At 41.5% G+C, this 15,330-nt stretch overlaps 1 protein-coding gene across 3 annotated transcripts; it reads right to left on the reverse strand.

Moving 5' to 3' along the window:
- Positions 1-1,615: 1,615 nt before the first annotated feature.
- Positions 1,616-15,064, reverse strand: LOC117048063 (coagulation factor XIII B chain-like). 3 transcript variants are annotated; one of them, XM_033151409.1, is made up of 11 exons: positions 14,708-15,064; positions 13,048-13,248; positions 11,460-11,645; positions 8,826-9,002; positions 8,499-8,675; positions 7,760-7,939; positions 5,808-6,041; positions 4,710-4,916; positions 3,518-3,700; positions 2,356-2,566; positions 1,616-1,874 (listed from the first exon to the last, which is right to left on the reverse strand). In XM_033151409.1, the coding sequence occupies exons 1-11, from the start codon at positions 14,769-14,771 to the stop codon at positions 1,871-1,873; spliced, it is 1,824 nt and encodes a 607-aa protein (XP_033007300.1). In that variant the 5' UTR covers positions 14,772-15,064; the 3' UTR covers positions 1,616-1,870. The 3 variants fall into 3 exon arrangements, with proteins under 3 accessions (XP_033007300.1, XP_033007301.1, XP_033007302.1); XM_033151410.1 differs by lacking the exon at positions 1,616-1,874 and adding an exon at positions 14,245-14,382 and having other exon boundaries at positions 2,311-2,566; positions 14,708-14,757; XM_033151411.1 differs by lacking the exons at positions 1,616-1,874; positions 7,760-7,939 and having other exon boundaries at positions 2,311-2,566; positions 14,708-14,894.
- Positions 15,065-15,330: the final 266 nt, after the last annotated feature.

Here is a 15,330-nt window from a genome sequence, read left to right on the forward strand (position 1 = left end):
GTTCTGCGGGCTACAAGTACAGTGGTACCTCGACTTACGAATTTAATCCGTTCCGAATGCACATTCGTAGGTCGAAAAATTTGTAAGTCGGAAAAAGTGATTTCCCCATAGGAATGCATTGGAAACGAAAAATTCGGAAAAATTCGTAAGTCGAGTAAACCGCATCTAAAATTCGTAAGTTGAGTAAAGCCCATCTAAAACCGCCAACGGATGTCCATTCGTAAGTTGAAATATTCGTATGTCAAGTAATTCGTAAGTCGAGGTACCACTGTACTCTACAATCTTTTAGCACTAGGTTATGATTTTTTATTTACTCAGGGATTGTCTCTCTTCTCCTCCAACTGTTGCACCTCAAACTTTTTTAGATTTGAAGGATAATACATTGTTTTCCTATGTTGTATTTTTCAATGCCTGGACATTTCACTGGAATCCTTTGACTGAAGGGTGGTCTGTAGAGCTTTTTAATAAATGAAAATAAAAGGCTTAGTCTTTTGAAGATTTCAAAAAATATGTATTAGGAGGAATAATGACCATTTTTGAGCAGGGTTACTTAAATCTTGATGGCACATTCTCCAGGTGACCCCGAATGACTCCCCTCATGGAACTCTGGCTGGTGCAAATCTTTGTGGGGAATAAGACGGATGAGGCAGGAAAATGGAGGGAGAGGTGGAGAGATATTTTAAAATGCAAGTAGGGTTTCTTAGTGGTTTCTCTATTCTGGTTCTATTACTATCAATCAAGAGTAAGAACCCTAAAGGACCATTCCTTCTCAGCCATGGCTGGGTTATTCTGAAAAGGCCATGCTGAGAGCATTACACTGTTCCTTTTCCTTTCTGGGAATAATTACAAGGCCCTCTCCAAGTTTTGGAGGGTGTTTTGACAAGATGGTGTTGCTGAGTCCTACTCCTTGCTGCTCCTGACAACAAATTAAAGTTAGGTCTGGAGGTGTGGGGTGCCCCAAGCTTATTGCAATAATAGAACATGAAGACACAAGAGCCCAGTTTTTCAACTTCCCCCTATTCTGTCCTAGGCTGAAAACGCTGTGCAGCCTTATTGCAAAGTGCTGTAGGAACTGCAAAATCCATCCCCTGGTCTCCAAAAAGAAAGCCAAAATCAGCAGCTCTCAGAGGCCAGATGATGAGGAAATTAACAAAACTACATCTGAAAGTTCAGGTGAGGAAATATCCTTAGCTGAGTTTTGGTTTTGGGTTGTTGTTGTTGTTGTGGTTTTTGTTGTTGTTGTGGTGGTTTTTGCAAGGCCAGTAAGAATCTCACAAATTCTGTTAGGCTGGCTTCTGATTCAAGAATACCTTAGAGGCATCTTTCATGGAAGAAGGGAGATAAATATTTCGCTTTCCTCCTGACCTTTCCCAATGTTTAATCAAAAGAGTTCATCCCATGTTTGCTCTGCACTATGGCAAAAGCATCAAGGAAGGCCCCCGTGCTGCATTGCCAGGCATTTCTGGGTCATTTATTGTGAAATTATATTACTTAAAATGTGTGCGATAATTATGATTAGCAGCAGTTGCATCAAATGTGGAATTTGTATCTTTGCATCAATTTATATTGATTTTTGTTGAAATGTAAACCACTTAGATTTTTTTTAATACTGTTTTTATTTATTCTCACGGTACAGAAGATAAATTTTGAGAAAACAATTGTTACAACAGTAAACAACAAGTAACTTGTCCTGACAAAATTATAGGTGCCTTATGAACGTCTCCAAATGATGTTCTAAGTTGAGATCGGCAGCTATCTCGATTAGTCTTGTGCAAATATACAGCAGATATACAAAGTTCATATTGGCAATTAGCTTGCAACATAGAAAAGAGTCCATGAGCCAACCAAACATTATTTATTCAGCTCTCTTTTACCTAAAAAACCCAACCAAAATACCCTGAAGTCACTCAGAATAGAGACATGGTAAACAACAACAGCTATTACCAACAAAACTTGATTTGAGGCATAAAGATACAACTGGGAGAGCCATTTTGCTCCACTAACTGTTAAGAAAAAAAGGCTAGGGAAATTCTATAAGCAGCAATTCCATGCTCACAGATAGTACTCAAGTTAGGCGCTTGAAAGATTGTATGTCTTGAATGAAACCCCAAGTTGAATCCTTTCTACAAATGAAGATCTAGCACTTCAAGTACAAGGTTTCTAAGCTAACATGCACTTTCCAAATATACTTCCTGGTATAATAAGTTTGAAATATGCATGAATGAATTCCCTCCATGCTTCACAGGTAGTTTATCGTACAATCCTAAGTAGGTGTACTCAAAAGTAAGTTCCACAGAGTTTGGTGGGGGCTTACTCCCAAGGCAGCGTTACACAATTGTGGCATCAATTGCTTACCCCCTAATCCGTACACATTGTGGATACAACAGTTGTCCATTCTGACACTGTGCTCTAAAATCAGATGCTGAACTTGAAGGTGAGCTGAAGTAGTATGCTTTGCATATAAACTCAACAAATTCTCCATGGAGGAAATATGGTCGATTGTCAAAACTCCATCTGAGATCCAAGTGATTCTTTGCCATCTCTTCTGCTGATAAGGTGCACGGCTCTTGGAAAATGAATGCAGTGTTAATATTCTCATGGCATGACTTTGATTAGAAATGTTTGCTTTTTCTGATCTATATACTACAACATTCATTAGAGTGGTCAGTTGTGGTTTTAGTCAACAACAGGAATGCGGGTGGCACTGTGGTCTAAATCACTGAGCCTCTTGGGCTTGCCAACCAGAAGGTCGGCGGTTCGAATCCCTGTGACGTGTCTTATCTCCCGTGGCTCTGTCCCAGCTCCTGCCAACCTAGCAGTTCGAAATCATGCCTGTCCAAGTAGATAAATAGGTACCGCTGTGGTGGGAAGGTAAATAATGCCAGAAGTGGTTTAGTCCTGCTGGCCACATGACCCAGAAAGCTGTCCGTGGACAAATGCTGGCTGTCTCAGCCTGAAAGCGAGATGAGCACCGCAACCCCATAGTCGCATTTGACTGGACTTATCCTTACCTTTTTTTACCTGGTCCTTTACCTTACCTTTTTTTACCTGATGCATGGGAGCTGGAGCAGCTAGCATAGTAGGTGGCGCCACCCTCCCAAGAGTGATGTCACTGCCACTAACCTGCCCAGTGTGGGAGCATGTCTGTGAGGTCAGGATTGCATCAGTGCACCCTCACAGCCCTGTTTTTTGCCACCTCCCTGGTCCCATACCAACCAGGTAAGCATCAGTAATGCTCCTGTTGGAAGAGCAGCTTTGACTGGACTTAACCGTCCAGGAGTCCTTTACCTTTTACGCTTTTGGTCAACGGCAATCAATAAGTTACTTTCTGCATGTTCTCCTCCCTGAGCTATGAGCCATCCCCTTCTATGAAGCCTTACATCATGTAATACTGGCTTTCCCCAGCCTTTATTAGTTGAGCAACACTAGACAGAAGCAGCAGGCAATGAATCAAGTTAATAAGGCATTTTCCAAGTTGTCACTATGCTGGGGGGGAAATAGCAACATTGTACAGTACCTATGCAAATTGGTGGGGTAGTCCAATGACCCATGGAACAGGACACTTTCCTAGAACCTTGCAAAAAATGGTATTCGTGGCAACTATACTCTACTGATGAACCATGAGCATAGTCTGCTGTCAACAAACCCATGACGACTCCATTTTTTATGGAAGGTGGAGAGCCACAGCTTTCATCTGGGTCTGCAAAATGAGAGCAATGTGTTTAAACAGAAGAGAGAAAGTGGCCCCAAGAAAATAGTTTGCGGGACCAATTTGTGGCACAAGCCTTCTCTTCACAAGCCAGTTCTGAAGGAACACTCTTGGAGACATGTTGGAGTGTTTGGGTCCGATTGCTGTTGGTTCCGATTCAGTGCTAAACAGCAAGTTTTCCCCAGGCAAAGCAGCAAACAAAATTCCTCTCTCGGTCAGGTTTAATAAGAAACCAGGCAGAATCGTATCATGTAAATGTTGCTAAACTTTTTGTCAATCCTCTGGGCTCTGCATGACAAAGTGGCAGTGGCCAATTTTTCTTTTTCTTTTTTTTAAAAAAACCCCACACATTTAGGGGCTGGGGAGGCACAAAAACATATTGGCATCTCAGAGGAGATGTCAGCAAAATAAATAAATACATTTTTATTTAAAAAAATAACAAATATTTTTTAAAGAAAATAAAAAATGGGAAGTGGTGTGTGGTGTATATGAGAGCAATCCGTATCTCTCTCTCTCTCTTTTTAAAAAATAATTTTAAATTCAATAAAAAACACCTAACTAAAATAGACAAATTTGGAGTGACTTGGATGGTATAAAATGTTTTGGCATCAGAATACTACAGTACAGAACAGATAGGAACAGTCATATAGATAAATATAGACAGATACTTTGGGGGAGATTTGGGGGAGCCACAAAAAATGTATTGTGGAGCACCCTGTATGCTGTAGATTAGCCATCCCTGGTATAGTGGGAAATGCACTGAGACTTGGACTAGTGAAATCTGGATTGAAATGCCTTTTTCAGTGAAGTTTACAGGTGCACCTTAGAGAAATCACTATGTATCTTACCAATCTACCACACAGGTTTAGATTAGGAAAGTAAAACCCAGTTGTGCCATTCTGAGCTTCTCTGAGGAAGAGTGTAGTGCAAAGAGCATTCAAATTGATAGAGCACAAAACTGCAGATCAGACATAAGGGGTGGGATTCAATGTAGTGTTACCTTTTGAAACACACGTGGGATATTTTAATTCTCCCCGACTGCACTGCGCCAGCAACTGAGCATCGCCAATCGACGGTGGCAAATCGTATCCTGGCTTGCACACCAATTCAATCATGTCTCCGTGTAGGAAATATAATTCTTCTTCCAGGTTCCATTTCATTTCTACGTTGTGATTTCTGATGTTTCCTTCATTGACCAAGCATGGTTCTGCAGGGCGAAGATCAATAATCAAGTGGCTTATACCAGGAACAAAGAACAGAATAACTGGCATCCAATTATTCCCTCAGATAAAAGCCTACCTGACCCAGAATGTTGATACTGGAGGGGGGGGGGATATCCTGAGCTGCTAGTCAATATGATCTGATTTTCTCATACTATTCCACCCTAGAGACACTGACACAATCAAGCCTGATGGTGAGCACTCTGCGCGGCTTACAACAAATGAAAGCACAGTAAGACATCAAACGTTAAAAACTTCCCTAAACAGGGTTGCCTTCAGATGTCTTCTAAAAGTCAGATAGTTGTTGATTTCCTTGACATCTGAAGGGAGGGCATTCCACAAGGTGGGCGCCACTACCGAAAAAACCCTCTGCTTGGTTTCCTGTAATCTCACTTTTTGCATTGAGGGAATCGCTGGATCTCAGTATCTGGGCTGAACGATGCTCCTTCAGGTATACAAGGCCAAAGCTGTTTAGGACTTTAAAAGGTCAGCACCGACACTTTGAATTCTGCTTAGAAACGTACTGGGAGCCAATTTAGATCCTTTGAGGCGGGTGTTTTATGCAGTGCTTTTTTCTGGGGGGACGTAGGGGTACACATACCCCTAAACATTTTGTGAATCTTTGTACGTTTGTCCATTTACTGTATTTATTTTTCCCAATTGGAACTATAAAATGGTGGTTTTCTTATGTCAAAATGAGAGTACCTCTAAACATTTTTTTAGGGGGGAAAAGCACTGGTTATATGGTCCCAGCACCCTCTCCCAGTCACCGGTCTGGCAGCCGCTTTCAGGATTAGTTGTAGTTTCTGAGTCACCTTCAAAGGTAGCCACACAGAGAGCACTTTGTAGTAATTCCTACATTCTCCTCCAATACTTACCTAAACAAACTGGAGGGGTTGTCCAGTTTCCTTGGACACAGCGAATTGTGTTAGGTCCTTCTATCAGATGGAAGGGTTTACATCTGTATTCCACTACAGAACCAGTTTTGTAGCTTGCCAGTGAAGGATTGATGTTATTAAAAATAAAACTGTTGTCAACTATGGGTAGGGAACTGCAGTTCTCTCCATTTTCTAAGCCGTGATGACCTTCTGTGCTTCCTGTCCTGCCAACATCTGAAAAATAAAAAAGGAATGGAAACAGAAGTCTTTTCATTGGCATCCACGCGTTTCATCAAATAATCATACAAATGACACTCCTGGTTTCAATTTCCTTCTGCATCTTTTTACAGTTGCCACTCTGTCATATTGAACGAGCATTAAGATTGTGTGAGGTACTGAGAGACAGTGGAGAAATCTCAGAATTCACCCACAATGAACTTCCTGGGTGCTGGTGCTACAAGTCAAACTCCTTGTCAGGGAAAGAGGACAATTCTGATATTTGTGAACTCCTACTTGGAATTGTCTCATCTGCACATCTTGGCCTAATGTGCTGATTGGCATTTGGCTATCCACCAGATTTTGTTCTTTTTTTGAATATTAGAATGTAGCTCCTTTAGTTTTGCTGTTGTTGTTGTTAATATATTTTTAATGTATATAGAATTTAAATTCTATCAATGTTTAATTGTTTTCCCCTATGTTTTTAGCTGTTCTTATTTTTATCTGTAAGCTTCCTTGACTCCCTGTCAGGAAAAAAGGCGGGGCATAAATAAATACAAAATAATAATAATAATAATAATTTTAAAAAATTCTGGTCTATCGATAGTTCCACAGTTCATACAGAAAGACCCTTAGTATTTCATAGTCATGAATTAATTTAGCCTTTTGATAAAAAAATAAGCATTCTCTCAGCTGTTTATGAATGTGAAGGGCATCCAAGATAAGCTTATTTAACTGGCTTGAGATTTTTTATGTGCCATCTGAAAACAAAACAAAACACTTTCTTATTCACAAATTGGACCTTAGGCTGGTTTGAAAACAGAGGTGATAGTGGTGATTATTAGCTTCTTTAGTTAAGAATGCATCAAACTGTGTATTTTGAGAGAAAGTGAACATTTAAATATGCATTAAAGTGTTGGGAAGATTACAGCACAAATGGAACAGAGTTACGGGTAAAAACTTGTGAGAGTGATAGGGATCCAAAACAGGCATGTTTGCCATGGTTTTCCCAGTAGTGATGTATGGAAGTGAGAACTGGACCATAAAGAAGGCTGATTGCCGAAGAATTGATACTTTTTAATTATGGTGCTGGAGGAGACCCTTGAGAGTCCCATGGACTGCAAGAAGATCAAACCGTTCCATTCTGAAGGAAATCAGCCCCGAGTGCTCACTGGAAGGACTGATCCTGAAGCTGAGGCTCCAATACTTTCCCCATGAGAAGAGAAGACTCCCTGGAAAAGACCCTGATGCTGGGAAAGACTGAGGGCACAAGGAGAAGGGGACGACAGAAGACGAGATGGTTGGACGGTGTTCTCGAGGCTACCAACTTGAGTTTGACCAAACTATGGGAGGCAGTGAAAGACAGGTGTGCCTGGCGTGCTCTGGTCCACGGGGTCACGAAGAGTCGGACACGACTGAATGACTGAACAACAACAAATAGGACTGTAAAGGCCGCTCCTTCAAGGCAAATGAGGCACAGCTGAGTTGTCCTGTTTGCCCTCATCCAGCCCCCATCTGCCTGTCTTCTTCCTCACAACCAGTCATGGAGTGGGCTCTGCTTGTCAATGGCTCTAGCTTTGCCTGTTGTTGGTCCACTGCACAATTTGGGGCCAAGAGCGTGTGCTAAAGGGAGAGGCTCCCATTCTACATCCGTTCTCAAAAGCTCTAACTTGACGACCTTCCGAAACATAAGGATCTTTTAAAACCCCAATGTCCAGTTTTGCAAGACAACTGACCGGTGCATTTGGGAGGCGAAGTCCACCTGCCATTCTCACATCGGATTTCTTCGTCTCCTGCCATTTGAAAAGGATGCTCACACTCAAAACGCAATGTGTCTCCGTGGCGGTACGTTCTTAAACTGGTTAGCACATTGGCATTAGGGAGCTGAGGCGGAGGAGGACACTTGTTTCTCCTTTCTGGTTAAAAATGGGCGGAGGGGAAAGAATCTGGTTAGGTTCTATAACATCATACAATCCTTTAGAAATGCCAGCATTGTATGTTTGGAAGAGTAACTCTCCTCCCCAGTAAGAATAGCTACTTATGACTAGCCGGACAGGGGATTTCTCGTGTCTCTAAACATAGACAGGGTAAAACAGCTTACAAAATCAGGGTTTATTTGTACGCATTCCTCTTCTGTTAAATTCAGCAGATCAATAAAAGGCAGCTCTCACTCCTTCTCCCCAAACAAAAAAAATTGAGAAAGGATGCCAAACTGGCTTTCAAATAGCAGAAAATTAAATTCATCCGTTTTCAGAAGAACAAACAGTTCAAAAACCAAACAACCCTGCATGTTAACATTCAAAGTCTTTTCATCGGATGATTCAGTAAAGCTTATTCTTCCCATTTTTCAACATATATAAATGAAAATCATTGGATGTGGTACTGATATTACAGGGGGACAGAGATTAAAAGGGGGAGGGGAGCTTGCTTTGCAGAATACAGAAAATCCCTAGCTCCAATGTCATGATGAATTACCTTCACAAACTGGAGGTTCTGGGTACCAGCCAAAGTAATAGCACTGAATTAATTCTGACCCCTTTAATGAATAACCTTCCAAGCAGAAGAACTGAACCACATTTCCTTCTTCGTAGCTTCCCTTGCTGGGATCGACGCCTCCGTGTTCGACAGGACTGAGTGCCGAACATCCCAATTCTAAGAAGAAATGCAAGAATGAAAAAGACCAAGGCTTCCATTTTTCAAAATGCCAGGTCCTTTGCCTGAACTTTTGCTTTAGCCCAAGTAAACGTTGTACAAGGCAAGGCCCAAGACAGTCACAGAAGAAGCATTGGAAATTCAACATACTGGTGCATTTGGGAGTCAGGGACCAGCCTTGAGGATCACAATGTGCTTCTTCCATTGTGTGGCCTCCCGCCGTACGATATCCGTCATCACATTCATATTTGAGCTTTTCCTTCCGGCTGAACGTTCTCTGGGCTGTGTGGTAGCGGCCATGCACCAGGTCTGGCGCTGAGCACGTCTCTTAAAAACAGTAAGCGGATTGATGTCTTCAGTGTGAAATGGCAAAGTGGCCAAAGGGACATTGGGAATAAAAAAGGAAGCAGGGGTGGGTGGGGGAATAGTGAATAATTGCAGGCATATATATATAAAAAAAACATTTCGTGGATTTATTTTGGGTTCTCTTTTTTTGAGGCCCTGAATGGTCTGGGAGCAAAGTATAACTGGCAGGTGAGTGTGCAGACAAACAAAACAAGTGCAACACGATCAGATCAGCTTGGCCTCAGCTGATCTCAGACTGATTCTCAAGGCCTCCATTTGTGACTGTAGAGGGCAAGGTGCAATCCTACTTGTGTTACTTCATACTGGTGAACAACATAAATTTAACATCAGCTCAAAGCAAGTGACTCCCAACTGGGTGGAAATGCAGTATAAAAACACATTCCCATTAGCTCCCCAAAACTGTGCGGCTAAATCAAGTAAATTTATTTGTAATTGCCAGATTGCAGCATTTAAACCAACCGCTCATATGCATTACGTTCACATTTCCCTCCTTGGCTCCTTTGGGAGAACCAGAGAGATATAAATTTAAACCTCCTCCTATGCAGGTTTAGCCAAAAGTAAGTCCCATTGAGTTAAATGGGACTTACTGCCGAGTAAGAAAGGACTCGGCTAGACTGGTAAAGAAAAAGTGATTTATATGTGCAATATATATAGCTTTGTCATGCTGGCCACATGACGCGGAAGCTGTATGCAGGCTCCCTCTGCCAGTAACACGAGATGAGCGCCGCAACCCCAGAGTCGGACACGACTGGACCTAATGGTCAGGGGTCCCTTTACCTTTACCTTTATGTGCAATATAACATTGTACCACCAGTGACACGGAGTCCCGTTTTCCCTGCTTAAATTTACAGCATTTTAAACTGAAACGCTTCTTTGATGTGACTAGATCCAGCCAAAGTATACAGAGAAGTACAGTCTTAAATTGTGACATTTCTGTCAATTTGTGGTATCTTGTGTCCCCCTAACCCTTGCTGCAATCACCATTTGAAACAAACAAACAAAAAAAGACCCCTTGCTGTTTTGGGACAGCTCCTTTTGCAAAGTGAATTCATTTAAAAGGGCACTTTTGCTTTTAAGACCTTACCAATGATATACAGCAGTGAACGTGCCCGTGTTTTCTGTGCCACGTTTCTAGTGGAAATTGCTATAGACGGTCTTGGTTTTTGCTGACAATGCAGGGAAAAGAGCAGGCTCACAGCTCCCTCTACCGGCAAGCTAGCCCAGTGATGCAAAAATAAATAAATACTGGACTCAATGATGCCGGAAAACATCCTGGTTGCCGTAAATACCAAGTTTGAGGCTCCAGCCCCCTACAACCACCACCATTTTAACAAGCGCATTTTACAAAATATTAATTTTAAATGTCTTTCCACTTTAGTTGTACTGCACATGTGCAACAAGGGGGAAGCTAACTCTTTCAGATTCCTCCTTCCAGCAATTGTCATCTAGAAAATACCACTGCACCAGGCTGCAGTTATTTAGCTCGGATGTGCAAACAGCAGCTGTTTTCCCTTCTCTCCTTGAACGGTACTGATTCCAGCTAGTGATTTATAAAGAACTCTGTAACTAAGAATTAGTGACTGGGTTTACTTTTTCTTCCCTCCTCCCTTCAAAATCTCTTTTCCTTTTGCGCGATGTATTTTTTTTAATTGCAAGCCTGGGCTATCAAATGACTCATCGTTGTAAGCTTTGTAAGAAAACCCAAGAACCTAAAAGGCTTTTCTATATTATAATCTGGCATCCAAATATGATGAGCTAAAAGGAGTAAATGAGGTAGAGAGAGAGGAGAATTGGAAACCATTTAAAGAATATATGAATCGGTATGTTGAGAAGGCTGACCTCTTAGTAGAATATTAAAGACCCAAATAATTGATGTAAAGGATAAGGATAGATACAAGAGATAATAGAGCATGCAGACAGAGAAAAGACGACATTAATGCAGTAAGGAGAAGGTTGTGAAGCAACATGGGGAAGGGGGGAGGGTAATCAGGGAGGGTGGGGTATGGGGAGGGAAATTAAGTGCGCTATAGGACTTATGTTTATGTTTAGTTAAGTTTAGTTAAGTTATGTGTGTTTATGTAACTCTTTTGTGTCTTTATTATTTTTCTTTTTTGTAAACTTGGAATTTAAATAAAGTCTATTTTTAAATAATAATAATAATAATAAAGGCTTTTCTTGAGAATACTGCTTTCAAAGTGTTTGGTAATCTAGAGGTTTTGTGCCAATCCACAAATTCACTTGACATAGCCATACAAAAACAAGATTCCTTATCCAAGGTTTTTTTTAAAAAAATAAAAAAATCCCATGAAATTATCTCTGCTGGATGATCACCAAATACATCAGGTAAGAACATAGCTTTCAACCTTAGGAACAATTCTTCAGGTAAGGTGGGAGGGGAAATATTATCTAAAGCCATACCTGTTGTTTCTGTACACTGTGGCTGAGCTGACCATCCACCTTCAAGACATTGTATAGTTTTATCCCTGGGACCTCCAGGAATCTGATAACCCGGATTACAACTGTATTGCAGCCTCTTCCAGATTTTGTAGGACATTTTCATATCCGAGAAAACACCATTATCCAAGGCGGGTTTGGTACATTTCTCTAAACAATCAGGTGTGTTGAATGAAAAGATGGAGAAAGCATTAGGCGATCCCTTCATTAACACAACTAGGTGACATTTAGGTGGCAGAGAATTTGTATTGATGGAAACGACTGGGAGGCACTCATCTTAACATGCCTATAGCTCCATAAGCTACAGTATCCAGCAGGACTGGCCCAATACATTTGGGCACCCAAGGTGGACCCATAAATGGCATCATTCAGAGAAGGGGTGAGGGAAGATCTAAGTCAGGGACAAGGGAGGAAGAATGACATTGGGATCTGCTTCCTTAGTGAATTGGGTGCCACAAGCAGGGCATCATATAGTATAGGAGAGTAGAAGATGAAGTGTACTGTAGGTCTACTTAAAAATGTAACTTTTTTCACCTTTGAGCACCTCTCTTCTTAGCCTTCATTTCTTCCATACTTTGCGATTTAATTAGAGTCCTTGTTTGCATCATTAACTATATGTCAAGCTTCAGGGACTCCCCCCCCCCCTTTTGGGAGTAGATAAGCAGAACAAAGCAAAAGGAGTCTTTTACCAGTTAGAAATTTTAATGATCATAGTGAGAGAACGAAGAATCCATTTCTAGGAATGAAGGTGCTCCCAATTAAGGATTCCACCCACTTCCCCCCTTGTCATTCAAGTTACTTCCGTGTCTTGCAACCTGATCTCGCAACCACTGTGCTTTCTGTGCTGCCACCTTATCTGTTCTCCTTGGCTGAGCGGCTGGACACTTTCCAGCAAAAGGGAGTCTGTTCTCTCCCTCCCAAGTTCTCCTCCTAGCTGTTCACCACCCAGTTCTTCCCAACATCGGTCTTCTGAACTATGTCCCTCTGCAAACCACTGTTCCAAATCTATACTGTCTTCCTGCTCCAGGGAAGATTGAGGATCCTGAGCAGAAGCAGGGGAAGGGGAAGGCTCCCACCATTCCTCCTCAGTGCAGCCCTCCTCAGCACGGTCCCTGACACTATATTCATAAATCCTTTGCAGATGTGCAGCTGAGGATTTGCACACTGCACTCTCCCATAAGGGGATTTCAATGGAAGCTGCTACTTTGCATGAGTGAAATTGTGTGTGCATGGAGGAACCTCCCCGCCAAGAATGTAATGGTGAAGCAGAATCCAGCAGGAGTGAGCTCCCCTCTCACCATCTAATGAGTGGAGGGTTCAATCCTGCTCTCTCTGCAGGGATCTGCTTTGTTGGAACATTCCCCACAGGGAACACACAGGTGTGTGCATATCACTGAGTGACATTGAGCAGATTAACAGGTGGGAGTAGCTAGGGGAATACAACCTTATGGGTCAGAATTGGTCCAAGGGGCATCAGTCCCCCACCTCTGCTACATAGGTCTGCATGCCAAAAAGTCTGTTGTATTTGGAAAGGCAAATCACATTGACTTACGGTAGCATTTAGGGACTGGTGCCCAGCCTCTCATTGTGCAGTTGATCTTTCCATTTTGACTTCCACTTTCTGTGGTATAGCCAGGCAAACAGAAATAGGAAAGCTTCTCATCTTGCTTCATTGGAAAGTAATAGTTTTTAAAACTATAGTAATATGGGGCAATATTTCCATTTTTTATGCTCGGTAAGTCACAAAGCCTGCCTAGAAGAAATGTTCAGTGGGAGGTGTTAATTATTCAGCGTACAAACACACTTTAAGAAACAACCTGGAGTCAAATTCAGTTCAGGTACCCCAAACTTTTTGGAAGGCACTCTCCAAGGAAGCCCGCTTTACCCCCACTCCCTGAATGTTTGGTTGAAATGTGCCTATTTCAGTAGTAGAGTGGCTGACACACTTTAAGATTACGCATCCTGTATAGATGTAAGTTTTAATAATAAAAAATGTTTCTGGTGTTAAAAGTATCAACACCTTCCAGTCACGCAGCGCAAGAGCTTTTTTCCCAGTCAGAACTCACCAGAACTCAATCCCGGCACCTCTCAGGTGGGCACCACTGCCATTCTAAGAGGTGGTGGTTGAATTTTTTGGAAATCCAAGCACTTACTCTCAACTGGATCAGCCTTCAGCTGCATGCTTATTGACACTCATCGCTAAAAGGTTTGACTTAGAACTTTACTTTTGTGTGAAGGGAACAGGGTGTTTCTTTTTATTTATTTATTTAAAAATTTATTTTATTTTGACAAAGTAATAATCATAAATAAATAATACCATTCCATTGTAACTATCCAGCCTCCCAAGTTTTCAACACCTCTTGCAAGTTTGACCCCTTTCCGCTATAACAGTACAAATTCTATAAAAACCCTCCATCTCCTCAAAAACACTTCTCCTGCATATTCCGTCTTACCTTAATAGCACATGTTAATGTATCGTTAATAGCTGTATCCCACACCTCTTTCTACCATTCTTCCATTTTATATTCTGCTTGCCCCTTCCACTTTCTAGCTATAATTCGGGCAGCTGTCAATAAATTTGTACGTCCTTCATAGCCTGTGAACCTTCCACCCCATCGTAAATTGATAATAATGCTACCTCTGGAATTTCAGTCAGCAGGGTTTGTATTTTTGCACTTGGTGTCTGCCTCTTCAACGTTACCTTTTGTAAAACTAATGTTTCTTAAATAAAATAAAATAAAAACCTTACCTTTGCAGAAGCCATGAAAACATATCCAGCAAGCCATCTATATGCTTGGTAATTTTCATTCAATAATGCTCTCCACCAATTCCTCCAGAACATACATTTCAAGGTCTGGTGCTTTTGACTTCCATAGCAACAGCTAGGCTAGTTGGAAGGGAGTTGTAGCATAAAGCATTTGGAAGGCACCAACTTGGGGAAGACTGGCATACTGGAATGGTGCATGCATATATACATTGGCCCGCATTATACAGATAAGATTTTTTTTTTTTAAATTACAAAATAGGGAAGAGAACATACAGATTTCATACTTTTCAAAGTATACTGAATCAGTTCATTTTGATAATTTGTGGGCATTTATTGAAACATACTAATTGCAACTACCTCTACAAAGTGAAAAAGCACTTTTTAGAATATACAAGCCAGGTGTTTTTTTTAGCATCCATAGCAAAAAAGGATTCGGTGTTTTTACCTTCTGCAAGACAGTCTCCCAATATAGCCAATGTAAATAGGAAAATCCAGTTCTCATATCCCATCTCGAGTAGTTCCTGCAAGCTTGTATTATCCCAACTGCTGCTGATTTACTCAGGACATTTAGTTACTCATTTATCAGGAAAGCCCCCCTAGTTGTTTCCACAGTGTTAAAGTTTATTCATTTAATAGAACTGCGTGTACCTATCTCTTCCCTTGGCATCTCAACAATATTCCTGCCTGATAGGCAGGTATGCATCTGGTAGAACTGGCTCAGAAACTAAAACCTGAAACCATAGGTGGCCAATGTGGACTACAACTCCCATCATGTCTGGCTGGGGTTAATGGGAGTTGGAGTCCAAGAATATCTGGAGTGCCTCAGGTTCATTGTCGCTGCTTTAGCTATGCTGTCTCAGAGAGGGGAGCAGAGAGTAAAGGCAGAACTCTTTAGAAGTCATTTATCGGTGATATTTTACCCCAGTACATCTGGATCATGGGTAAAGTATCAGGATCCCCTTTGTGCTGGCAGGGAGCAGGGTTCTTCTTGGCATATGTGACAGAGCTGTGCTGAAGTTCAGAAATTTTGGAAACAAGTACAGTGGACCCCCTGGTTACAGATTTAAT

The sequence above is a fragment of the Lacerta agilis genome, chromosome 6 (assembly GCF_009819535.1).
Source record: "Lacerta agilis isolate rLacAgi1 chromosome 6, rLacAgi1.pri, whole genome shotgun sequence".
Taxonomy (NCBI): Eukaryota; Metazoa; Chordata; class Lepidosauria; order Squamata; family Lacertidae; genus Lacerta; species Lacerta agilis.